Source organism: Microcaecilia unicolor, chromosome 12, assembly GCF_901765095.1.
Source record: "Microcaecilia unicolor chromosome 12, aMicUni1.1, whole genome shotgun sequence".
NCBI classification, from domain to species: Eukaryota; Metazoa; Chordata; class Amphibia; order Gymnophiona; family Siphonopidae; genus Microcaecilia; species Microcaecilia unicolor.
In genome coordinates this window covers 4,578,592-4,605,944 of record NC_044042.1, presented here as the reverse complement: position 1 = coordinate 4,605,944, position 27,353 = coordinate 4,578,592, and the positions used below count along the sequence as shown (strand labels likewise).

The following is a 27,353-nucleotide window of genomic DNA, read 5'->3' as shown; positions in this document are numbered from 1 at the left end:
GAATATATGTAAACCGCTTTGAATGTAGTTGTAAAAACCTCAGAAAGGCGGTATATCAAGTCCCATTTCCATTTCTTCTCATAGACAATAGACATCTATTTCAAAAGTATCTTATTCAGAAACTGCAATCTCTTACGTTAAAAAGATTATATTGTATTCACTGGCTTCTTACATCTGTTACTCTGTTTTGGACCTTATTAGGAGAAGGGCGGGTTGTAAAATGCTTAAAATTAGATTAGATCTGGTTTACTGGAAAAAGCTACCCCTTTTGACTACCTCTGTATAAGATCTGAACTGTCTATATTTCTGGAAGGCTCAGAAACTCTAAGGGACAGAGTTTGGATCCCCCCCCCCCCCCCCAACATGTCTGGATTGAGAAACGTTATTCTGGAGGTGGTGGAAATGAAAACGGTAACAAAATTCAAACACGCGTGGGATAAACATAAAGGAATCCTATTCAGAAGGAATGGATCCTAAGGAGCTTAGCCGAGATTGGGTGGCAGAGCCAGCCGGTGGTGGGAGGCGAGGATAGTGCTGGGCAGACTTATACGGTCTGTGCCAGAGCCAGTGGTGGGAGGCGGGACTGGTGGTTGGGAGGCAGGGACAGTGCTGGGCAGACTTATACAGTCTGTGCCAGAGCCGGTGGTGGGAGGCGGGATTGGTGGTTGGGAGGCGGGGATAGTGCTGGGCAGACTTATACGGTCTGTTTCAGAGTCGGTGGTGGGAGGCGGGACTGGTGGTTTGGAGGCGGGGATAGTGCTGGGCAGACTTATATGGTCTGTGCCAGAGAAGGTGGTTGGGAGGCGGGGCTGGTGGTTGGGAGGCGGGGATAGTGCTGGGCAGACTTATACGGTCTGTGCCCTGAAGAGGACAGGTACAAATCAAGGTAAGGTATACACAAAAAGTAGCACATATGAGTTTGTCTTGTTGGGCAGACTGGATGGACCGTGCAGGTCTTTTTCTGCCGTCATTTACTATGTTACTATGTAGGTAGGGTCCAATGAAGGTTTTTTAAGGAGTGGTGTGACTACGGCATGTTTGAAGGCATCAGGAACAGTCGCAGTGGACAGTGAAAGATTGAGGATATGACAGTAGGAGAGATAGTGTTAAGTAGATGGTGGGAATAGGAATATACAGTTGAAGATTTTATATCCTGGAAATCGGAAGGTAAGACTTTTCTGGAATCTTCAAAATTTCAGTAAGATATTTTTTTAATGCAATCAAAGGAGTTAGAAAAGGTTGTTTGGGAAATATAATGTCTTCAGTCTTTGTTGGTTTTCTAAGTTTTCAATCTTTCATTGTAACACCATATTTTCCTTAATAATAGCACATTGTCCATCTTTAATCTTCCCAATTTCAATCTTATTCCGAGTATCACTCAATTCCAATGAGACTACTTTTTGTTCGCCCAGTGAGATTTTCCCTACAAGAGACTGATTCCGAGTCAAAGCTGAAAACTGCTGAGTAAATGAAGCTTCTAGTCAGACCAAAGTGTCCCATCTAGAGTCCAAGGAAACATTCAGGGGTTTGCTTGGTAACGAAGACTTACTGACCTGATCCATCTGGCCTTCCATGGATTCTTCACCTCACCACTCCCTGCAATCCCGCGGCTGCTTACAAGCTGCCTCTGGAAATCCCAGCCGCTGCAACACTTAGCAGCTGTACTCAGGAGTCGATTGCCCTGAGCTGACCCTGTACCTGGAGACATCCAACTCTCACCAAGAAGTGACGCCAAACTCTCATCAAGCAGTGATGCTCCAGTGCCTGCCTTGAGCGATGCAGCTGGCATCGTAGGCAGAATCCGTGATACAGGGCTGAGGGAGATGTTGGCTTCAAGCAGGGAGGATGGTTCACCTGCCACCGCCCTCCCCTGTGGAGAAGACACCAGCCCCGAAGCACCCAGAACCACAAAGCAATCCACAGGACCCACCATAGAAGAGGCAACGGCTCCAGGGTAAGCACATTGCTTTGCTCTCTCTTTAGGCATTGAAAAAATAAGAAAAAAATCCAAGAAAAGGTTAAGGCGGGTAGGAGCGACTGAGCGGTGCTTCCTTCATGTCGCCATCTTGGATTTCCCCTTTGTATTCAACTTCAGAAGTTTTACAACAAAGATCATGCTGGGCAGACTTCTATGGTCTATGCCCTGAAAATCAAGATCAGGTAAACACATGAAGTATCACATCATACCGTATGTAATGAGTTTATCTTGTTGGGCAAACTGGATGGACTGTACAGGTCTTTATCTGCCATCATCTACTATGTTACTATGTAATAAATCAAAAAAGCATCATAGTGCCTATGTGTTTGCCCCATAGCGAGACTGCACCTTGAGTACCATGTGCAAATCTGGTCATCCTATCTCAAAAAAAAGATACAGCGCAACTTGAAGTAACAAAGAAAGGTGACCAAAAGGATTAAGGGGATGGGACATTCGTCTCTATAAGGAAAGGCTAAAGAAGTTAGGGGCTCTTCAGCTTGAGAAGAGACAGTTGAGGGAAGCTATGTTAGAGGTCTATAAAATCCTTAAAGGAGTGGAACAAGTCAATGCAAATTGATTTGGGGACACTGAAGTTACATAGCAGCACATTGAAAACAAATAGAAGAAAATATTTTTTCACTTGTTAGAAGCAGTTAATAAAACAGGGTTTCGGACAAATCCCTGGAGAAAGTCCATAAACTTAACATAATCCCAGGGACAAGCAGTGGCTTTCTCCAGGTCTTAGTAGCTTGCAATTTGGCTATTTTTTGGGACTATCAGGTACTTGGGAACTGGACTGACCCCTGTTAGAAACTGGATACTGGGCAGGGGCGGACAAACCATTCGGGCAACCGGGCAGTACCTGGATGCCCGGCACACACTACAGCCCACTTCGGTCCTGCCTTGAAAGGTGCACCACTGGTGATCTAGTGGCCTCTGCGGGGGGAGGGGGGACATGTTCTTTTCTTCCCGGCCCGCTGTGCTGTTGCTATTCCTCCCCCGCTCAGCACCACCGTATTTTAAAAATGGCGGCCGAGACTCCCTGTGGAAGTCTTGCGAGACCTGCAAGAAGTCTCAGCCACCATTTTGAAAACACGGCGGCGGCAGCAGGTGGAGGAATGGCGGCAGCGCAACAAACAAGAACATGCCCCCCTGCAGAGGCCACGAGACCACCAGGACCCCTCAGGTAGGACCAGGACAGCGGCAGCAGGAGGGGGGGACCCAGACCACCCTCAGTCCTCCCCTGATACTGGGCTAGATGGATCCTCCTTCTGTCTCAGCAGAGTAACTTTTCTGTTCTTATGTTTCTATAAATCTAATTAGCCCAAATCTAGAGAAAAACCAGAACAAAACAAAAAAAAAAGACTTAGAAAACAAACCAGGAAAATCCCTCAATAGCACAAATTCAAAGGCTTAATTATAGCCCCAGAACAGTCATTTCCCCCAGATCTGTTCTTCTGAAGAATTCACGTTGAGGCATATTTTCAAAACACTCAGACTTACAAAGTTCCCCCATAGGGAAGTTTGTAAGTCTAAGCGGCACGAAAATGAACCCCTTGTACGACAGAAAGAGCTCGATTTGTCATCCAGGATTATTTAGATGCCACTGTGACTGGACAAAGGTCTGCACTGTTTAACTTACTATCCTGCTTATAATCGAAATAGAAAAACGAGTATATTGTGACCCAAATCGGGAGATAGACGTTTATCTCACAAAAACGAATAAAGCGGTATAATCGAAAGCCGAATTTGGACGTTTTCAACTGCACTCCGTTGCGGATGCGGACAAAGTTGATGGGGGCTTGTCGAAGGCGTAACTGGGGCATGGTTATCGGGCGATCAGAGATGGGCGCCTTTTGCCGATAATGGAAAAAAAATATGCGTTTTTAGCGAGAATTTAGGGCACTTTTCCTGGACCCTGTTTTTCCATGAATAAGGCCCCAAAAAGTGCCCTAAATGACCAGATGACCACTGGAGGGAATCGGGGATGACCTCCCCTGACTCCCCCAGTGGTCACAAACCCCCTCCCACCACAAAATATGCCGTTTCACAACTGTTTATTTTCACCCTCAAATGTCATACCCACCTCCCTGGCAGCAGTATAAAGGTCCCTGGAGCAGTTGTTAGGGGGTGCAGTGGACTTCAGGCAGGTGGACCCAGGCCCATCCCCCCCCTACCTGTTACAATTGTGCTGCTTAATGCTTATTAGTCGTCCAACCCTCCAAACCCACTGTACCCACATGTAGGTGCCCCCCTTCACCCCTTAGGGCTATAATAATGGTGTAGACTTGTGGGCAGTGGGTTTTGAGGGGGATTTGGGGGGCTCAACACACAAGGGAAGGGTGCTATGCACCTGGGAGCTCTTTTACCTTTTTTTTTGTTTTTGTAAAAGTGCCCCCTAGGGTGCCCGGTTGGTGTCCTGGCATGTGAGGGGGACCAGTGCACTACGACTCCTGGCCCCTCCCACGAACAAATGCCTTGGATTTATTCGTTTTTGAGCTGGGCGATTTCATTGTCCATTATCGCTGAAAAACAAAAACGCCCAGCTCAAAAAAAGATAAACGTCCATGTTTTTCAAAACTACGGTTCGGTCCGCCCCTTCACGGACCCGTTCTCGGAGATAAACGCCCGTGGAGATAGACGTTTCCGTTCGATTATGCCCCTTCACATCTTTTATTATTCCTTTTTTAATTAGAATTTAAAGTTATATTGGTTCACGTACACAAATTCTAAACAAAAAATAACTTACTGTATCTTGACATTTTATAATGGCTGCTGCATATTTATTTTACTATGAATACTTTTAAGGAAAGTTACAGAACTAGTTATGTAATGGTATCAGTTTATTACTGAAATATGTAGCATATTTGGTGGATTATATATATACACCAATATATTTGTGCAGCTCTTAAAAATACAATGCAGCAGAACTGGCTTTCATTCCAAAAGCCCTCTCCCCTCTCCCTTTGGGGAATATTTACAAGACAAAAGTACTGCTGCAGTGGCAGGGACCTCACCTTGTTTTTTCTCATTCCTCAAACAAAAGACTTAAGACTGCTTTAAAGTTTTAAATTGACTCTATTCCTCTGCCCTCCCACCTAACAAAAGATGGACTAAGGTGGACACCTGAATAAAACAAAGAAACTCAGGGGAACCATAAACAGGACATTTGCTTGTCAAAGGTATACCTGCCCCTCCCATCAGCTTCCAGACATGTGCAGAAAGGAAGGACTTGTAATGTGTATCTGCCCCAGAGACTGAACAGGACATCAAAAGACATTTGCCAGCAAAGTCCAGACTGTAAGTCTCGTGATGTCATACCAGGACTCAGGGGTCGTGTGCAGACATGAGACTACATTAACCATAATGCCTTGCAAAATATCCAAGACATGCACACACCATGCTTCTCTGCTAACATTATAAAAGGCCTGGAAACAGCCCAGCTCGCTCTCTTGGAACCTGCCTCCTCTTGGGACCTGCCGCTCTTGGAACCTGCCTCTCTTGGGACCTGCCTCCTCTGGAACCCTGCCTCTCTTGGAAACTGCTGCTCTCTTTGGGGTCCGCTGATGCCTTGCTCCTAAAACATGTGCTTACCTAATGCTGTTCATACTGTATAACAAGGACTTTGTAAGTAACATAACTTTTGATCTACCTGCTACTTTGTTCTATTTTACGCACAGATTATCTGTTCTAAGATCCCTTTAAAACCTACCTCTCGTGTGCAATTGTATATTAAATCAACCTTTTTTGAAGCTAAAAATACGGTCTCTTTGTGTTCTGAGTATATTGAAGCTATATATATATATTTAATTTATTTAATTTATTGCAATTATCACCTTTGGTGATTGGTGGAGAAATTAATATCCTAAAACTTATAAATACAGCACCTGCTCTTAAATTATAAACAGTAGCGAGTTGCTCTCGAGCTATTTTCCCCAAAATAAATCATTTCTTCCAACATATTAATTGCTGGAGAAGTGGGTAGAATTTCTTGTAACAGTTAAGGCAGCTTTTTTGGAAATGGCTTTGCTATGACTTACTTTTGATTAGTGTTTGAATTCTTTCCCGTTGAATGTGTAAAGTATGTTGCATAATCCGTGAAAAACTCTTTTTAACAGTTTGAATTGTACTTTTGAGCCAGCAGAATGTGAAAAATGGACAAGAGTGTGAACAGACTGACCTCAAGCGATTTGCACTGCTTAGAGTAGCCCAGAAACACCATAAAATCAGCAAGATCGTACCTAAACCTCCATTACCCAAGGACTCAAATACAAATCCACCTGTGCTTCCAGCTTTTCCTACCTGAGCGCAACAATTGTGGAACGCACTACCAAAAGTAGTAAAAACCACACTCGACCACGTGAATTTCCGGAAAGCACTAAAAACAGAACTGTTCAGAAGGGCAGCATACCCCACCAACCCAACATAAAAAACCTGGACATCTGTGACACAACTTAACTAAAGATCGTAACGGACACATCCTAACTCTTCCTTTCCCTCTCTAAATTCTCCCCAATTGTCTGTACCATAGTAACATAGTAGATGACGGCAGAAAAAGACCTGCACGGTCCATCCAGTCTGCCCAACAAGATAACTCATATGTGCTACTTTTTGTGTATACCTGACCTTGATTTGTACATGTATCTCACTCTATCATAATATTACCTTGATATTAATCACAACTTGTATTTGTTCATACCGAAATCAGTTAACGCCGATTATGGTATTATGTAAGCCACATTGAGCCTGCAAAAAGGTGGGGAAATGCGGGATACAAATACAACAAATAAATTACATAGGCAATAAGGTAAAAATAAAGGGGTTGATATTCGAGGTGATTTACCCAGGCAGGAGAGGCGGGGCTATTCCCCGACATTCAGGGGCATTTAACCGGGTAGGTGTCACTAAAGATCAACACAAACGGCTAAAGCCATAGCTGGTGATTTTGTGGGTGGACCAGGGGTGGAGTTGGCACACGAGGTTAAGTCTATAACATGTAATAGAGGAAATCTTCCTAGTCACATCTATAACCATCTAGAAAATTTAGAAGATTTTTAATGAAATGCATCTAAGAGTCTGACTCAAAAAAACAGAGGAAAAAGGCCTCGAGAAGCCCTCAGCAAGTCTAAAGACCACGAGGGCTGGACTTCTTCATCATCATTGGCCAAAAAACCTCCGCATAAAAACCTCTCTTTAATTTCACAGAGTTTTATCTTTTTTAGGTTTTTATCTTATTTTTTGTCTTCTTTCTTCATGAGATACTTTAATACATTAGAATCAACATCAGATATTACTTAGCTCTATCTGACGTTACAGCATATGGGTCAGTTCAGCATACGGATCTTTTTATTTTTATTTTAGATCAGGAACACAGACCATTGTACCCTGAGGCAGGTCATCGAAACGACGGCCATCGTTGGTCTTGGTCTGCATTTAAAACTGATCTTGCTCAGTATGTTGTGGCACCAAAGAAAGCAAATAGAATGTTAGGCATTATTACGAAAGGAATAGAATATAAAAACAAGGATGTTACAAATTGTATCGCTCCATGGTGCTACCACACCTCAAATATTGTGTTCTGGTCGCCGCATCTCAAAAAAGATATAATGGAATTAGAAAAGGTATAGAGAAGGGTGACGAAAATGATACAGGGGATGGGACGACTTCCCTATGAGGAAAGGCTGAAACGGCTTGGGCTCTTCAGCTTGGAGAAAAGACGGCTGAGGGGAGATATGATAGAGGTATATAAAATACGGAGTGGAGTAGAACAGGTAGAAGTGAATCACTTTTTTACTCTTTCCAAAAATACTAGGACTAGGGGTGCACGCAATGAAACTACAAAGCAGTAAATTTAAAACGAATCAGAGAAAATATTTATTCACTCAACGTGTAATTAAACTCTGGAATTCGTTGCCAGAGAATGTAGTAAAAGCAGTTAGCTTAGCAGGGTTTAAAAAAAAAAAGGTTTGGATAGCTTCCTAAAACAAAAGTCCATAAGCCATTATTAAAATGGATTTGGGAAAATCCACTGCTTATTTCTGGGATAAGCAGCATAAAATGTATTGTACTTTTTTGGGGATCTTGCCAGGTATTTGTGACCTGTATTGGCCACTGTTGGAAACAGGATGCTGGGCTTCATGGCCCTTCAGTCTGTCCCAGTATGGCAACACTTATGTCTGAATATTTTAGCCGGGCAGAACGGGTGAATCTGCACTAATTTATTTCCACTCTCCTCAACACACAAGTCTAATTTAGCTGCCTTAAGAAGAGGGCCATTCCAGAGTACAGTTGAAAAAAGGACATGTTTAACAAGATTTGCATCCTCATTAAATTGTGCCAACCAAGCTGTAATGTACATGTTGACTTTCCTGTTAGATGCACACTGAAATAAAACCCAAATAAGCCAAAGATTGTAGATAGATCCTGGTAACTTGCTGATGTCTACAGAGACAAGACAGTGCCCTGGGGTAGGTATAAACCTCACAAAAATCATGCACAAACACACACACCCCTAGCAGACATTTTGACATAAAGACTGAAATGAAAGCAGTGTCCATCCCAAATAATACAACTCTGATATTTACCTGAAGGGAGGAACCAGGATGTCAGCATTGGAACCAATGAAACTATTCTTTAATGACATGTAATAATGATTTTTTTTTTAAGTTTGCATTGATTGATTTGTCAGTATTATACACAAGAGGGAGACTAATTCTCCAAGGGAAAAGGGTTACATTGTGTTTGCAGTGCATGTGTATCACTCTGCTTTCACGAACAGGTCTTCATTCTCCCGAATCCAATAACTATTTTAGATTCCTAAGACTGGAGAGAAGTGTAATGCTGTGAATCAGGGCAGTATGTTACATTAATTTTCAGGCTACCACAATGATAAGTCTATTTGTTTGTTATTTTGTGTTTGTTTGTTTGTTACATTTGTACCCCGCGCTTTCCCACTCATGGCAGGCTCAATGCGGCTTACATGGGGCAATGGAGGGTTCAGTGACTTGCCCAGAGTCACAAGGAGCTGCCTGTGCCTGAAGTGGGAATGGAACTCAGTTCCTCAGTTCCCCAGGACCAAAGTCCACCACCCTAACCACTAGGCCACTCCTCCACTCAGGGAAAGACCTAATGGAGATGGTGGTGCATTTTCTACTGTGTGCCGATAAGGTGGCATTCACACTATCACATCCACAAACTCAGGAACACTTTGAAATTCCCTTCATAATCTGGCCAGAGTCCTAGAATTTGCACAGGGGAGCCGTTACTGCGTCTATGACTTACTCTAAATTATTTCACGCTTGGGTAGCAGCAGATTTACCCAGCTGCTGGAAAACATCGGTTTTATGGTGTCAGCTCATGGATATGTTGCTGACGGTTTCAGTGTGGGGTTGGTGCTGGGTTGGGCTGCTTCACCGACTTGGAAACATTTTTGGCTGCCTCACCCTGCACCAATCTCATCTTAGTGCAGGTAGATGCTCTGAGATAAAGTGCAGGAGGTTTCCCAGGCTCCATGTTAGCCACTGCACCCCTGTGGCATAGCTAGGTGGGGGCACGGGGGATTGGGCCCCCCCCCAAATTTAATCCAGGCCCCTGGTTTTGCTGGCGGGGGTCCCCAACCCCCTCCAGCTGAAGCCTTCTTCAGCACCGGTCTCTGGTGCCGCCACGTTCCCAGTCCTGCTCTTTCTTCCTCTTCACGTCCTCCACGCTCCTTTAAGTGAAACTGAGCAGGGTTGGGGACCCCCGCCAGCAAAAGTATTACTATTGTGGGGTGCTGAGGGGAGCGGTGACGTGGCGGGGGGGGGGGGGCGAGGCGGCAGACTAAAATGTGCCCCCTCCCACCACGAGGTCTGGCTATGCCCCTGCTGCACCCACAAGCTTAACCTAGGCTGCAAGCTTCAGGAGCTGGTGGACCCCCCACTGCATGGGGTGGGAGGGGGGGGACTGGGCTGAAGGTATATAGCCCTGCCCCCCCTCCACTGCACAGGGAAAAAAACTGGGCTGATGGCACCCCTACTGCATGTGAAGAAGCTGGTTGCTCATTGTACTGGGAGCAAGTTCATTTCCCCTATTGCCCCACAAATGATTGAAGCCACTGGCTTGATGAGCAAAAGCATTGTCCTGACACAGCAAGGAACCAGGGCATTAAAACCCTGGGAGCAAGTAACTCCAGCTGTCCAGCACTGGGGGGGGGGGGGGGGGGGGGAGAAAGAAGTTTGGTCCACACCACCACCACCCCAAGTTCTGGAGATCACACCTGAGCCTGTCCTGGTCACGTAACAGACATTGACCCACACGGATCCAGTATGCACCAATGTTCTTTCCTGCATGCACATTGCATACACTGAAAACCTTACTGACCAGGAGGAAGGCTTTTTAGCCAGTTCTATTTCCTAACTTACATTCCAAAACTGTTTGTGATATAGTTGAGTGGTTTGTTGACTTAATAAAGTTATGGTCTACGACTTCTCCAGTTTCGAGTTTGACTGACTAATGTAAATGTTGCGTGTATGAGCTGAGTGTGTGCAACCCGCCTATGATTCTAAGTGCACACAGACTGGCAAGGTGGTGGCTACTGGTCGAGAAATATAGAAAATGACAGGAGATAAAGACCAGAGCAGTCTTCCCATCCATGCCAAATACTAAGCTCTACCATCCCTTCACTTCCTTAGATCCTCTGCTTGCCCCGTGCTTTTTGAATTCAGATACTGAGCTTGTCTTCACCACCTCCACTAGAAAGTGGAAGAATAGCCCAGATGGTTATTGTGGGCTGAGAAGCAGGTTTCGAACCCCACCAGTGCACCTTGTGATCTGAGCCTCAGGTACAAAATTAGATTATGAACCCTTCAGGGCCAGGGAAATAACCAGTGTACTGAATGTGACTTACTGAGCTGAAACCGAGAAAAGTGGAATTAATAATATAGATTGATCTACCTCTGTAAAATTCCCAAGACTGCAAAAATATCTGCACAGGAGTAAAGTCTCCATAGAACTGGCCCAAATATTTATCACGGTCAAGATAACGGGAAGAGACAGGAGAGAGGCTTGCTTCGTTAAGCTAAGTACTTTTTGAAATGGCTGTTAAAATTTGGTGAGCGAACTTAACCAGGAAGTTTTTTGCCCGTGATGAAGAAATCCTGGCCCTCTTATTGCTATCGTAAGCAGGAGAGGGGCTTCTTGAGGCTTTTTCCTCCTGCGTATTTTTATGCTTACATTATCAAGAGTTTCCAGAGTTCTTCTACTAACCTACAAATGCACTCAATCTGCAGCCCCTCCTTACCTCTCTACTCTCATCTCCCCTTACGTCCCTACCCGTAACCTCCGCTCTCAAGACAAACCCCTCCTTTCAGTACCCTTCTCCACCACCGCCAACTCTAGGCTCCGCCCTTTCTGCCTCGCCTCACCCCATGCTTGGAACAAACTCCCTGAGCCCATACGCCAGGCCCCCTCCCTACCCATCTTCAAATCATTGCTCAAAGCCCACCTCTTCAATGTCGCCTTCGGCACCTAATCACAACACCTCTACTCAGGAAATCGAGACTACCTCAACTTGACATTTCATCCTTTAGATTGTAAGCTCTTCTGAGCAGGGACCGTCCTTAGTGTTAATTTGTACAGCGCTGCGCAACCCTAGTAGCGCTCTAGAAATGTTAAGTAGTAGTAGTATATTAAGTTGATTTCGCTGGGGAAGAGACTCGTTCCCTTATAGAAGTTTAGTTCATCTACAAATATTTATCATTTGGCTACCTATATGCCTCAAAATGTGTTTTTTAAAAATTATTCCAGAATATAGTCTACAGTAGTTGGTGCATCAGTAATAAAAGTACAGTTAGTCCCATGCTGTTAATGATCTGCCCTTGCAGCAGGTGGGGGGATGGGGGACGATGAGGACAACAGATATCACCACTGGCTCATCTGGGTGAGAAGAGAACTTTTTGTTTCACAGGGCAGTACTTTGCAAATACGGTGAACTGGTGACCCTTGAAAGTCTTGAAAGCAAAGAAGGGACCTTTTCACAGGAGTAGCCTAATGGTTAGAGCAGGGGAGCTGGTTCAGATCCCACTGCTGCTCCTTGTGATCTTGGGAAAGTCACTTAACCCTCCATTGCCTCAGGAACAGGCTTAAGACTGTAAACCCTCCAGGGACAGGAAATACCTAATGTACACAGCTTTCAGGTTTTTGTACCAAATTAAATAAAACCAAATGGATATTTTCGAAAACTTATGTTTTATCCCCCTGACACGCTCTTCCCTCTTTCTCACACCCCTAGATTCAATACATATGAGGAGAGAGAGCCTCAAGTTTCCTCCCCCCCCCCCCCCCCCCCCCCATATGGCCCAACTACTTTCCCAGCTCATCCTGGAACTAACCAGAACTCCTGAGCTCTCTACCGGCACATTGGAAATGGGAAATAAGCCAGGTCTTTATCATTCAAACTCTTTCCTTGCTCCCCTTAACAAAGAGCAAATGAATGAGACCCCAGCAGCCAGGGATTAACCTTGGAGTGTCTGGAGCTTATGGTCATTTGTAGCAACAAACCATGCACAGAGCCCAGTATTACAATAAATATTGCAAGAACCAGTCTCGCCAGAAAATAAACAGGACAGGATAGCTCGAGAGAGACCTGGGTAGGATTTCTGGTGATGCTGAAAGAGAAAACAAAGCAGCTTTGTTTAAAGTCTTTTTAGAGACTCCAAACTAGTAAACATCACATCAAAGCAAAGACGAGAAGGAAGGGAAAGAGGCTGAGACTGAGTGCAGAGAGCTACAGGTGTCTTACGTCCTCTTGAAGACCCCTCCAAGGCAGCTGCCTAGCAGAAGGCAAAACTGCTGGGAGAAGAAGACCCAGGTGATCTGCTGCAGGGAGCTCTGGGTCTGACATCGGAGGTCCAGGAGGGTTGGTCCCAGGAAGGCGATGCACAGCCCGAAGCTGAAGAAGACGCTCCAGTAGGTCAACGTGGGCTGCAGGTTCCTCTTAAACAGGGTTACAACGCGCTCATCCAGCCACATGATCCTGGGCTGAGGACGGGAAAGCACCGAGTGCCACCAGGACTCGGGCACAGTCAGACCGTGCAAAGCACGCCACACACCGTGCAGGGGGCAGGGCTCTGCAGCCAGGGGGCGTGGCTGCTCCGGACTCCGCCCTGCAGTGCCTTCCTGAGCTCACGTAGCCCCTCCCATTCGCTAAGCTCCTGCCGGGCTGTAGTGTGTACATAGACGGACACGGGCGCCAAGGCGGATCTGCTGCAAGAGTGATGGCACGTGGCAGCTCTCCACCGGGGGGGGGGGCTGCATATAATGACACTAGCGGGCGGTGGGAGGATGCGTTGGAATTTGGAGTTTAGGTCACGGCTTTTTTTTTTTTTTTTTTTTTGCAATAGTAGCTCTAAGCCACTTGGTATTTATCCCCTGTTCCCAAAGGGTCTTATAGTGTGTTTGTAGCTGAGTCAATGAAGGGTTAAATGCAGGGCCTTTTTTTTGAGGGGGTACTGAGTACCTGCAAGTTGTCTGTTAAAATTGACCCATGGACCCCAAGTTTTAATGAAAGAGCTCAGGCTCTACACACCAATTCTGCCTTGTCATAGATTCTGTGACTGGTTGCAGGGGGCCTGGCTATTATGGGGTGGGTCCCTCAGTGGTCACCCCACTTGTGAAGGGTGACCTAGCATTTGAGTACCGGCACCTTTTTTTTACTAGGAAATACGCACTGGTTAAATGATTCGCCTAAGGAGCATTAGTGAGATTTGAAGTGGCTTCCTTGGTTCCTGTTACTACTTGCCACCTGGAGGTGGTCGGTTCAAATCCCACTGCTGCTCCTTGAGATCTTGGGCAAGTCACTTAACCCACAGACTTTGAATGTGAGCCCTCCAGTGTAGCTGAATGTAACTCACCTTGAGCTACTACTGAAAAAGGTATAAGCAATTATAAATAAACTAGTAAAAAAGCCCCGTTTCTGATGCAAATGAAACGGGGGCTAGCAATGTTTTCTTCTGTGTGCATGTGGGAGTGTGTGTGTCCCTGCCCTCTGGCCAGTGTTGCCAGGTGGAAAATTTTTTTCCCACCCAATCCAGCACAAAAACCGCCCAAAACCCGCCCAAACTCAAACCCCGCCCCTGACACCCCCACCCCCGCGTCATCACCCCCGCCCCCGCCGTCATCAACCCCGCCCCCGCCGTCACCGGCCCCGCCTCCCCCGTCACCGGCCCCGCCTCCCACGTCATCGGCCCCCGCCTCCTACGTCACTAACCCCGCCCAAAACGTCACTAACCCCGCCAAAAAACGTCACTAACCCCGCCCCCCGCGGCCGAAAAAGCCGCCCAAAAAACCGCCCTGAAGCCCAAAAAGCAGCCCAAAAAACTGCAACCCGCCGCGGGCAAAAATTTCCCGCGGCGGGTCACGGAAAACCGCCCAATTGGGCGGTAAAACCGCCCACCTGGCAACACTGCCTCTGGCCTCTCTCCCCTCCCCCCTCTGAGTCCTTCACTGTTACAGAGCCAGCGATTTGATTTTGTGCTCTGCTGTTTTCCTTCACTGACTGTGTTACAGAGAGGGCGGGGCAGACACTCATAGGGAAACCGGATATCTCGCCCCCTTCACACTTCCGGCTGGAGGCTTCATAGAATGTTGGTGTTGCTTTTTATATAGAGAGATAACCATTAGGTGACTCCTCCAGTGTAGCTAGAGGAATGGAAAATGCCCCTCCCCCTTATACACACTGTTTGATGGAAGCACATTCTATTGATCCTGATATCTGCCTCAGATAATTCCAATATTCCCAACTACTCTAACAGAGAACACTCATAAAGCCACCTTCTGATGTTCCACAAAAATGTATTAGAGTAATTGTTAGAATCTCTTACTTATGAGTAGTGAATTGTATTGAGGTCCCCTACTAGTTATCATTCTCCACATTGTTAGTTGTTCAGATGATTCCAAGCCTTTGTTTCATTTCCAGATTTAAGAGGTTTGTGGCAGGGCTGCAGCTGCCGCCCCCACTCGCACTCGGACCGCAGCCATGGTGGGGGGGGGGAGGGGTGTATACCATCAGTCCATTTTTTCCACTCGGGCCACTGCTTCCCCCCCTCCCCACTTGGGCTGCCACTGCCCTCACCCTCTTACCTTCCTGCATCTGCTCCTTAATCTATCACTCTCCTGCTCCTGTGTGGCCAGGTTATCACATTAACGCAATCACTCAGGTCCTGACACACAGGAGAAGAAGAGAGACAGACCCAGGGAGCAGAACTTTATGCCTACCTCTGGAAGCCTTGCCGGCACCAGGCCCCTTTGAAGGCCAGGCCTTGGAAATGTTGCTCCTCTGCCCCCCCCCCCCCCCCCCCCCCACTCTTGGAGGCCCTGGTGTGAGGCTTAGCCTTCTTTGCAGTAATAGATTCCAAAATGCTTAGGGGGTAGCAGGTTAAAAACTGGAGCTAGGACAAAGCAGTTCAGCTTTATTCAGTCATCCAGTCCTTTCTGTTTTAAGTTTCCAAACTCTCCTTGCGACACTTCCCATCTGGTGTCTGGTGTCCCGTGCAGGGCATCAGGTAGCATTTAATACATGAACTCAACCTTTGCAGCAAAATGCAGCGTTAAAGCTGAAAATGCAAAATCTGGTATCTGAACTGTAAAAAAGATGGCAAAGTGATCTACCGTCAGGGTACAGACTTTCTTTTGGCTTTGCTGCTTATTCATCGTTTGTTCAGAATCCTGTTTTGCCCACTCCTTCCATAGCTGATTCCACAGCTGGGCAGTTTGAATATCTTATACTTGGCTTCATGCTCAGTCTTTCCTCTTTATCCAGATTTATGACTGGCAGGTTGATCCTGTTCTTTTTACCACCTCCCCAAATTAGTACTCACCAACCACCCGCAATTTAGAGAGATAAAAGACTAGGAAGGCCACACGTATGAGAAAAGCAATTCTTTAATTATTTACCAAGAGAAAGTTACAATTACAAATGCTAGTTTCTCATGTGGAGAGCAGGGGATGCAAACATGTGGTCTGCCACTGTCTCTCCAACAAAATGCTCTGGTTCAATTGTTTATATACCTTTTGTGTTAAGCAATGCTGTTGTTTTAGAAGGTTTGCGCTCACAGTATAGTTTAGGGTGGGCATGAGAAAGCAAATGTTACAGATAATAATATGGCTTCAGAAAAAAAGAGGACAGATTGAGCCAGTCCGGATTTTGCTTCCATTTACTAGCTTAATCTGACCTCCTTTTTCTGGAGCTGTATGGTAACCCTAATACTACTGAATATATCCACACTGTCAATATGACTTCCTTACCTTTTGCCAAACTACATCTTTCCTTACATGATATCTAAGGAATGTGATTATTAGCGTGCATTACCGTTAAGAAGTATTTTACCACAGTCCATTTTATTCAATGAGACGTGGAGGAGCATAATCGAACGGGGATGACCATCTCTAAGGGCGCCCATCTCTAAGGATGTCCTGGCAAAAGGGCGGGGAAACCGCTATTATCGAAACAAGATGGGCGTTCATCTTTCGTTTCGATAATATGGTCAGGGACGCCCAAATCTCAACATTTAGGTCGACCTTAGAGATGGTCGACCTAAATGTTGAGATGGTCGACCTTAGAGATGGTGGTCCCCAGTTTTCGGCCATGATGGAAACCGAGGACGCCCATCTCAGAAACGACAAAATCCAAGGCATTTGGTCATGGGAGAAGCCAGCATTCATAGTGCACTGGTCCCCCTGACATACCAGGACACCAACTGGGCACCCTAGGGGGCACTGCAATGGACTTCACAAATTGCTTCCAGGTGCATATCTCCCTTACCTTTGGTGCTGAACTCCCCAACCCCCCCCCAAAAAAAAAACCCACTCCCCACAACTGTACACCACTACCATAGCCCTAAGGGGTGAAGGGGGGCACCTACATGTGGGTACAGTGGGTTTCGGGTAGGTTTTGAAGGGCTCACATTTACCAGCACAAGTGTAACAGGTAGGGGGGGATGGGCCTGGGTCCACCTACCTGAAGTGCACTGCACCCACTAAAACTGCTCCGGGGACCTGCATACTGCTGTCATGGAGCTGGGTATGACATTAGAGGCTGGCAAAAAAAAAAATAATAATTTTTTTTTTAGGGTGGGAAGGGGTTGATGACCACTGGGGGAGTAAGGGGAGGTCATCCCCGATTCCCTCTGGCTGTCATCTGGTCAGTTTGGGCACCTTTTTGAGGCTTGGTCATGAAAAAAAATGGACCAAGTAAAATCGACCAAATGAGGGGTGATATGATAGAAGTCTACAAGATAATGAGCGGAATAGAGCGGACAGATGTGAAGCGTTTGTTTACACTTTCAAACAACAACAAAACCAGGGGACACAAGATGAAGCTGGAATATGGTAGATTTAAAACAAATAGGAGAAAGTTTTTCTTTACTCAGCGTGTAGTTGGACTCTGGAACTCGTTGCTGGAGAATGTAGTGACAGCAGCTGGCCTTACAGAATTTAAATGGGGTTTGTACAGATTCCCGAGAGAAAAGTCCATTGAACATTATTAAGAATTAAGTTTTCTTTTTTTTGGTGGGGGGGGGGGGGGGGGGCGGGGTTTGCTGGGTTCTTGAAGCCTGGATTGGCCACTGTCGGAGACAGGATGCTGGGCTTGATGGACCCTTGGTCTTTTCCCGGTATGGCGGTGCTTATGCTTATGCTCGTCAGGGATGCCCTTCTTTTTTCCATTATCGGCCGATGACGCCCAGCTTTTAAGCATGCCCCAGTCCCGCCTTCGCTACGCCTCTGACACACCCCTGTGAACTTTGGTCATCCCGCGACGGACTGCAGTTGAGGACACCCAAAATCAGCTTTTGATTATGCCGATTTGGACGACCCTGAGAGAAGGACGCCCATCTCCCGATTTGTGTCGGAAGATGGGCGTCCTTCTCTTTCGAAAATGCCCCTGCTTGTTACTAATAACTGGGGTTAACAGTAAAATAACCCATTCCTTAATGGCAGTTTCAGAATATTGCTAATTACTGTGTAGACACCTCGGGCTATACAGATTCAAAGGAGGCATGATTAGGATGTTGTTTGGGTTATCCAAAAAATATGTGTACTCATTTCACAGTAGGAATACACATATAATATACATAAAAAAGTTCCAGTCAGCTTTTGCACCTCCAAGGCACACATAAGTTTCAGCAAAGTGCTCATTTTAGCAAGGGCTGGAAACATGTTTTGTGCTTAACCCTCTGGTAATTTCTATGACCTTTACATAAGTATTGCCATACTGGGACAGACCAAAGATCCATCAAGCCCAGCATCCTGTTTCCAACAGTGGCCAATCCACGTCACAAATACCTGGCAAGATCCCAAAAAAGTACAAAACATTTTATGCTGCTATGGACTTTTCCTTTAGGAAGCTGTCCAAACCTTTTTTTAAACCCCGCTAAGCTAACCGCCTTTACCACATTCTCTGGCAATGACTTCCAGAGTTTAATTGAAATGTAAAGATTTCCCTTTCAGGGTTTCATATAATTATCTGGAATACACCTTTTCTATGTGTAATTGTCAGTGCCGTCTTTGCTTTCCTGACTATCAGTTTCTCAAAGCTTTTCCAGACATTGTCTTCTGTCTCCCTCTTATGTTCTTATGCCTATATGCGAAGGTGGTGAAAACTGTCACCTTCAATTAGAAGCTGCCAAATGACACCACTCTTTTTAAACACATTGGTTTGTGAAACAGAATGATGCTCTCGTTGTGTCTGCCAGTAAATATATATGTATGTGTTGCCATATCTATATGTATTATACAAAAGGTCCACATTCAGCAGAGCCTTTTGGAAAATGCTGGAGGAAGTGGGAACGTCCTAACCTGGACATCACAATTCCTTCCTGTCCTATGGTTATCAATAGAAATCAAACAAAATAAAACATGGAAAAGAAAATAAGATGATACCTTTTTTATTGGACATAACTTAATACATTTCTTGATTAGCTTTCGAAGGTTGCCCTTCTTCGGCTACCACGCTCCTCGTCCTGTCCTATGCAAACTGAGGTTTTATATCTATTAATGAGTGTACGTTCACTCCAGACTCACTGCTCCTACTGTTTGCACTGGAGTGCAGATGGAGAATGAGTTTCAGATTATCCCTGTGTAATAATCCTCTCCCTATGCACCCAAGCATCCTTCTAGCTTTCACTGTCACCTTTTCTACCTGTTTGGCCGTCACATACGATCACACCCAAATCCCACTCCTGTTTCATGCACAAAAGTTTTTGACCCTTCTTTATCCCTCGGGTTTTTGCAGCCCGAATGCATGACCCTGCATTTGTTTTTTAGCCTTAAATCTAAACCGACAAATTCCAGACCATTCCTGTAGCGTTGCTAAGTCCTTCCTCATGTTGTCCACGCTATCAGGGATGTCTCCCTATTGCAGATTTTGATATCATCGGCAAAAAGAGCTAAACCCTACCAGACAGCCCTTCAGCAATATCGCTTACAAAAATGTTAAAAAGTACTGTTCCACAGTAACTAATTTTGTTTCAGATATAATTTTATTAGAGAGTTACGTGGACAATTCAACTGAACCCTTTGAGAGTAAAAAAATTGATACAGCAAATGATTCTACATGAGCAAGAAGTGGTTATGATAATAGACCAGAAATTTTGAATAATAAAATGAATATTATTATAGATGATTAATATCGAGATTATTGTTTTTCCCAGAGTTCCGGGTATGACTCCTAAAGTTTTCCTCAGAAATATTTCCTTAATTATTACTTCGAAAGGAGTGAAGCCTGTGAAGACTGGGATTACTTTAATCAGTGGGATTGGAATTAGAGACATGAGTATATGTATCGTTAAATAATTTCTGGTTTTTAAAAGAGAGAGAATGTAATCAGATGTATTATTTCTAACTAATATTGGACAATAAGTATGTTTTTAATTAAATGATTTGACTATACACCATATTGGCCTTGAAGAAGCCAACCAGATGATCAATGTGGAATAATGAATTAGACGAGTAATATCTGGGGATAATCAGGTTAATACCACGGTTTTTTTTTTTCTGTTGGCTGTTTCATTGATCTCCTTGTCTTGTTTCACTCTCCCTATTTAGTGGTCTAAGGAAGAGAATAGAATTACCTGACTGAAATAATTCCTACATATTACTTTCTCTGTATTTCCAGCAAGTTGTTTTATCGCTTGTAAAAATTTAAATGGTTATAAATAACATTTTTTTAAAAGTACTGTTCCAAGAACCGAACCTTGCGGCACACCACTGGTTACATCCTTCTCCTCATAATGAATTCCATTTACCACTACCCTCTGTCACCTTCCACTATCCAGCTCCCAACCCAGTCAGTCACTTGAGGGCCCATACCGAGGGCATGCAGTTTATTTATGAGTCTCCTATGCGGAACTGCGTCAAAGGCTTTGTTAAAATCTAAATACACCACATCTAGCGCTCTCTCTTGATCCAACTCTCTGGTCACCCAGTCAAAGAAATTAATCAGATTTGTCTGACAAGACCTGCCTCTAGTGAACACCATGTTGTCTCGGTAATCCAGTAGATTCCAAAACTTTATTAATCTCTATCTTAAAAAGTGTTTCCATTAATTTACTTACCACAGAAGTCACTTACCAGCCTGCATTTCCCAACCTCTTCCTTATTTCCACTTTTGTGCAGAGGGACCACATTTGCTCTTCTCCAGTGCTCTGGGACCCAGGGCCGCCGAGATGGGGCTACAAGGGGGACAAAATTCCCCGGGCCCGGGACTCTGGAATGGGGCCTGGCGCTGCCGCCGCAGTCCGGCCCGCCCACCCTCCGTTGCTCCCTGGCATTGAATTTAAGCGTCTCACCTTTGAAAGCGCAGCAAGCAGCGGGCAGCAGACCACTCCTTCCTTCCGTGTCCTGCCCTCGCCTGACGTAACTTCCGTGAGGGCGGGACACGGAAGGAAGGAGAGGAGTGGTCTGCCGCTGCTTGCTGCGCTTTCGAAGGTGAGGCGCTTAAGGTCAGTTCGGAGGGCCCGGGGGTGGAGAGAGGGCCCGGTGGCGGGCCCGGTGACCTGGGGTGGGGGGGGACTCGGGGGTGGCCTTGTCCCGAGCCTGGCCCAGTCTCTCGGCGGCCTTGCTGGGACCGCTCCCAACTCTAGAGAAGCATTGAAAATGTCAGCTAGTGGAACAGACAGAACTTCCCTTTCAGTACCCTCAGATGAATGCCATCTGGCCCCATCGCTTTGTCCACTTTTAGTGTAGCCAGCTCCTCACAATCACAGCCCTCTGAAAATTGTTCAGGGATTAACACCCCCCTCCTCCCATTCTTATTTGTGTTTGTCTTCTGCGGTCTGGCTCCTGGTCCTTCAGCTGTGAATACAGAATACGAAGTAATTCCACCTTATCTTTATTGGCTTCTACACATTCTTCCTCTTAACTTTCGAGTCTCACAAGGTCACTTTTGCACGTCCTTCTATCACTAACATATCTTTAAAAAAGTCTTGTTCCCCCATTTTACTGTATTGGCTATTTTTTCTTTTTTTGTTACATTTGTACCCTGCGCTTTCCCACTCATGGCAGGCTCAATGCGGCTTACATGGGGCAATGGAGGGTTAAGTGACTTGCCCAGAGTCACAAGGAGCTGCCTGTGCCTGAAGTGGGAATTGACCTCAGTTCCTCAGTTCCCCAGGACCAAAGTCCACCACCCTAACCACTAGGCCACTCCTCCACTGTTGCTACTATTTGAGATTCTACATGGAATGTTGCTATTCCACTAGCAACATTCCATGTAGAAGTCGGCCCTTGCAGATCACCAATGTGGCCGCGCAGGCTTCTGCTTCTGTGAGTCTGACGTCAGACTCACAGAAACAGAAGCCTGCGCAGCCTTCTACATGGAATGTTGCTAGTGGAATAGCAACATTCCATGTAGAATCTCCAATAGTAGCAAGATTCCATGTAGAATCTCCAATAGTATCTATTTTATTTTTGTTACATTTGTACCCTGCGCTTTCCCACTCATGGCAGGCTCAATGCGGCTTAAGTGGGGCAATGGAGGGTTAAGTGACTTGCCCAGAGTCACAAGGATGCTGTGTCTACAGCGATCTCTTATGAGGTTGTGATTCTGCGAGCCTCTTGTCCTAATATCTCTCTTCTAGAGTCAGATAAGAAATTGTTCAATATACTGTTAGCTGTTGCTTTGCACTTAATTGCTTCAAATTGGAAAAATAATGTGCATCTAAATTATAATGAGTGGTGGAGTTACGTCTGTGTGATAAGAAAATATGAAACAATTCTGGCCCCTAGACATCGTAGAGTTAAGTCCGTCTTAAAGACTTGGGCTCGTTTAGACCTATTTTGTCAGGAACCACATAGCACTGCTTGACCTTATGTATCCATGATAGTTGTCTAAAGGTATTGTCATGGAACGATGTTGTTCTGATCTTTATTTACGCGTAATTACCATGGATTGTTGATTTTGTTTGCTTTTGTGTTTACTTTTCTGTTATATGTTTTGAAAAAACCTTTAATTAAAATATAGAAAAAAAAAGAGAAAGGTTTGTTGCCCTTATAATAGCTCCTTTTAGTTTTGCGCACTGCTTTCCAACTTCTTCCAGATGTTTCCCATCCAGACAACAATTCCTTGAGGAAATCCCCCGTCTGAATACAGTTAGCTTTTTTTTTTTTAACTCTAGAACCTTCACTGTTGAATGAACCCTCTTCACACCTATCTTAATATTAAACCACACCATCTGCTGATCCCTGGATGCCAGATGATCACCTGCTATCACCTGGGAAGCTTGCCAGGTGCCCTTGGCCTTGATTGGCCGCTGTCGTGGACAGGATGCTGGGCTCGATGGACCCTTGGTCTTTTCCCAGTGTGGCATTACTTATGTACTTATGTCCTCTACTTGGCTCACTTTTATTACATAGAGCAGTGATTTAACCTATTGTGATGTCATAGTGGCTCATTCCACCAATAAGAGCCAACCTCATTAGTGATGTCACAATGGCTTGATTGTATAGAATGTTTGTACGTTTGGGAAGCTCACCAGGTGCCCTTGGCCTGGATTGGCCGCTGTCGTGGACAGGATGCTGGGCTCGATGGACCCTTGGTCTTTTCCCAGTGTGGCATTACTTATGTACTTATCAGAAACAGGTATTTGCAAATGAAGGCTCACGACACCGGATCCCAGTCCTGGTTCTGACTGAGCTGGAAGTACAAAGGGGCAGGAGAAAGCTGCTGGGTCAAAAACAAAATGGGGGGGAGGGGAGGGAGTGCCAGATTGGTTATATGAAAATCAGGGTGTGAAAGATCCTCAGTCATTCCAAAAGCAGCTTGAAACACTTGGTAGCTTAATAAAAGCAAATCTCATTCCTACCAAACTACCAAAGGGGTTTTCCAGCACTTCGCCTGTTTCTACATATTAAACTGTGTCGTACTGAAATTGTCTGAAACAGTGGCGTAGCCACAGGTGGGCCTGGGTGGGCAGGGGCCCACCCACTTTGGACTCAGGCCCACTGAAAATCATAACACTCTTGCTGTCGCTGGTGAGGATCCCCAAACCTTGCCAGCTGAAGATTTTCTTTCCATGGGCAGCAAGTGCTCTTCCAAATGTCAGCCTACAGCACTTACCTTGAGCTGATGCTGAGATGGCCCTTCTGCACATGCTCAGTTTGCGCACCTTGCAAAAGCACTGAGCACACACGGTCTGCTGGTAGCAGCGTCAGTTTGAGGCTGCTGTTTCAAAGAGTGCTGGCTGCTCGAAGAGGAGGAGGAAATCTTCAGCTGGCAGGGTTTGGGTATCCCCGCCAGCTCAAGTATTTGATATTTGGGGTTTGTGGGAAGGGAGGGGTGGAGAGAGGAGGAAATCGGAGGGGGGAATTCCGTGCCCACCCACTTTGGGCTCAGGCCCACCCAAAATTGGTCATCTGGCTACGCCCCTGGTCTGAAAGTTTTGTCAAGGGGTGTGGCATGGCAGAGAAGTGGGCGTGGTGTGGACGGAGAGTGGGCGTGGAGGCATTAGCATGCAGTTAGCTTAGGGACCCTTTTACAAAGCAGCGGGTTACCATGCACTAAAAAGGAAGTAGCGCAATAGCCTGGCAGTAAATCCCACCCCCAGTGTGTCGAACGTGGTCTCTCCATAATCGACGTCCTAATGAATGTTATAATCCAATTGTCACTCAGGAACCTTCATGCAATACCATAATGTATTCTTCTCTATCATGTATGTAGGCACATGGTATATATATATATATACCATGAACTGTTCCACGTATGTTATGTTCCATCTATGTTACCATGTATGTATGCAACTTAACGCAACACCACTTGTATTCTGTTACCCAGAAATGGCAACCGCCATTACGGCAAATGTAAGCCACATTGAGCCTGCAAATTGGTGGGAAAATGTGGGATACAAATGCTACAAATAAATAAATAAATAAATAAATAATATCCGGCACTACAAAAATATATTTATTTTTGTAGCACCGGTGTGTTCCTGGCGGTAATGGTGGATACTCGTTTCGAGACATAAAGGTAGATTGTAAGCTCTTTTGGGCAGGGACTGTCTTTTCTTTATGTTCAACTGTGAAGCGCTGCGTACGTCTGGTAGCGCTATAGAAATGATTTGTAGTAGTAGTAGTAGAAGCCTGCCCTTGCAGATCAGCAACGTGGCCGCGCAGGCTTCTGTTTCTGTGAGTCTGACGTCCTGCACGTACGTGCAGGACGTCAGACTCACAGAAACAGAAGCCTGCGCGGCCGCATTGCTGATCTGCAAGGGCAGGCTTCTACATGGAATGCTGCTAGTGGAATAGCAACATTAACATTCCATGTAGAATCTCCAATAGTAGCAACATTCCATTTAGAATCATTCCTATGTGTCCTATCTGTCTGTCCTACCCTTATCCCTTATTTGTCCTGTCTGTCTGTCCTGATTTAGATTGTAAGCTCTTTTGAGCAGGGACTGTCTTTTCTTTATGTTCAACTGTGAAGCGCTGCGTACGTCTGGTAGCGCTATAGAAATGATTTGTAGTAGTAGTAGTAGAAGCCTGCCCTTGCAGATCAGCAACGTGGCCGCGCAGGCTTCTGTTTCTGTGAGTCTGACGTCCTGCACGTACGTGCAGGACGTCAGACTCACAGAAACAGAAGCCTGCGCGGCCGCATTGCTGATCTGCAAGGGCAGGGTTCTACATGGAATGCTGCTAGTGGAATAGCAACATTAACATTCCATGTAGAATCTCCAATAGTAGCAACATTCCATTTAGAATCATTCCTATGTGTCCTATCTGTCTGTCCTACCCTTATCCCTTATTTGTCCTGTCTGTCTGTCCTGATTTAGATTGTAAGCTCTTTTGGGCAGGGACTGTCTTTCTTCATGTTCAATTGTGAAGCGCTGCGTACGACTGGTAGCGCTGTAGAAATGATTTGTAGTAGTAGTAGTAATAGTAATAGACCATTAAGATATAGGTATAACTAGATAGAGATACCATTTTCCAAATCAAGGTCTGACTGTTTTGTTTTTCTATAGGGTCATACTACTACTACTTATCATTTCTAAAGCGCTACTAGACGCACGCAGCGCTGTACCTTGAAAAAGCTTTGCTGGCGAAGCATGTGTCGCTGCGTAGCCCTATTTTTCAGCTTTACACGAACTTTTCTAAGCTGCTGTGCAACCCGATTTTTTCAGCTGACATGAAACTTTAAAAGCTAATTAAAAGAAGTTTATATCATTTCTTTATGAATAGAGATATTTTGAAAAACAAAAAACATAATACTTAATAATACTTATGCATATATATATATATATAAAGAGAATGAACATGTTTTGTGACCTATGACGAGAAGGGTACGAAGCCTGTCACCATACATAAAACAAGTGACTCTGGGTCTACCTCTGAAGGTCCGAAGAAACATAATATACAGTAATCATTTATTAAGCTGTGTAATCGTCACAAATTTGATATTACTGATAATAGGCCATAATATAGTGGGCACTATTTTGAATCTTTGGTAATCCGGCAGTGCCATGTGCTGCCCGGTTACCACTGGGTTAGCACGGGGGCCCTTACCGCCACCTCAATGAGTGGCGGTAAGGGCTCCCCCTCCCCCCCGAAATGGCTACGCGGCAAGTGCTTCACTTGCCATACAGCCATTTCCTCAAAAAAAAAGAAAGACCCACCTTTTACCCACCGCTTGGCAAAAGAGGCCTTTTAAGAGCTAGTGCAAAATTAATGTGGGCAGACATAGAGCTTCTTAAATAGAAGGTGGTAAGAGCTGCCACATTAATTGTGGCCAAGTACCACTTCCTCATTGCCACTTTCACGTGGGACCAGCATTTGAAAAATTGCCGTGTAAAATTTGCCGCTAGTGCAAGGTATATTCCTACATTAAATCACGGTAATCTGCATTCCCTGAAGGCTTTAAATTACTAATGAGATCATTTTGGAAGAGATGTTTAATAGGACCAGGGGCGTAGCTATGTGGGGCCACGGGGGCATGGGCCCCCACAGATTATGCCCTGGCTCCTCTACATTTGACTCCCCTGCCACCGCCCGCCCCGCATCAGGTACCTTAATTGCTGGCGGGGGTCCAAAATCCCCGCCAGCCGAAGAGTCTTCTTCAGCGCAGGTCGACTCTGGCGCCTTCGTTGTGTGATCATCTGTTTCTGACGCCTTACGTCCTGCACTGTGCTTGTAGCCCCGTGCAGGACGTAAGGCGTCAGAAACAGATGATCACACAACGAAGGCGCCAGAGTCGACCAGCGCTGAAGAAGACTCTTTGGCTGGCAGGGATTGGGGTCCCCCGCCAGCAAACAAGGTACCTGATGCGGCGGCGGCGGGGCAGGGGGTGGGTGGGTGGCAGTGGCGTGGGGGGGTTTGCAGTTGCGGTGGCAGGGGCGGGCGGTGGCGGGGTGGGAGGTGGCTAAACAGTGCCCCCCACCTTGGGCTCTGGCCCCCCCCCCTCCTGCCGAGGTCTGGCTACGCCCCTGAATAGGACAGAAATTAGTAACTGGAAACTTTGATTTAATTTTATAACCGTGTCTGCAATACTCAAGTACTGTACAGGTTTTTCTCTTTGCAAAAGATTAACATAACAATTCCGCTAATACCTCTGGGTTCAAAGTGGATGCCATAAGTACATAAGTACATAAGTAGTGCCATACTGGGAAAGACCAAAGGTCCATCTAGCCCAGCATCCTGTCACCGACAGTGGCCAATCCAGGTCAAGGGCACCTGGCACGCTCCCCAAACGTAAAAACATTCCAGACAAGTTATACCTAAAAATGCGGAATTTTTCCAAGTCCATTTAATAGCGGTCTATGGACTTGTCCTTTAGGAATCTATCTAACCCCTTTTTAAACTCCGTCAAGCTAACCGCCCGTACCACGTTCTCCGGCAACGAATTCCAGAGTCTAAT

General features: G+C 45.6%; 1 protein-coding gene across 1 annotated transcript in view; it reads right to left on the bottom strand.

The window, feature by feature from the left end:
- The window catches only part of MFSD4A (major facilitator superfamily domain containing 4A), a 45,648-nt gene extending 32,565 nt beyond the window's left edge, over positions 1-13,083 (bottom strand). The window contains exon 1 of the mRNA XM_030221553.1: positions 12,756-13,083. Coding sequence (XP_030077413.1) covers positions 12,756-12,985 — 230 coding nt within the window. The 5' untranslated portion in view covers positions 12,986-13,083. The remainder of the gene's footprint in view (positions 1-12,755) is intronic.
- Between the last annotated feature and the right edge of the window lie 14,270 nt (positions 13,084-27,353).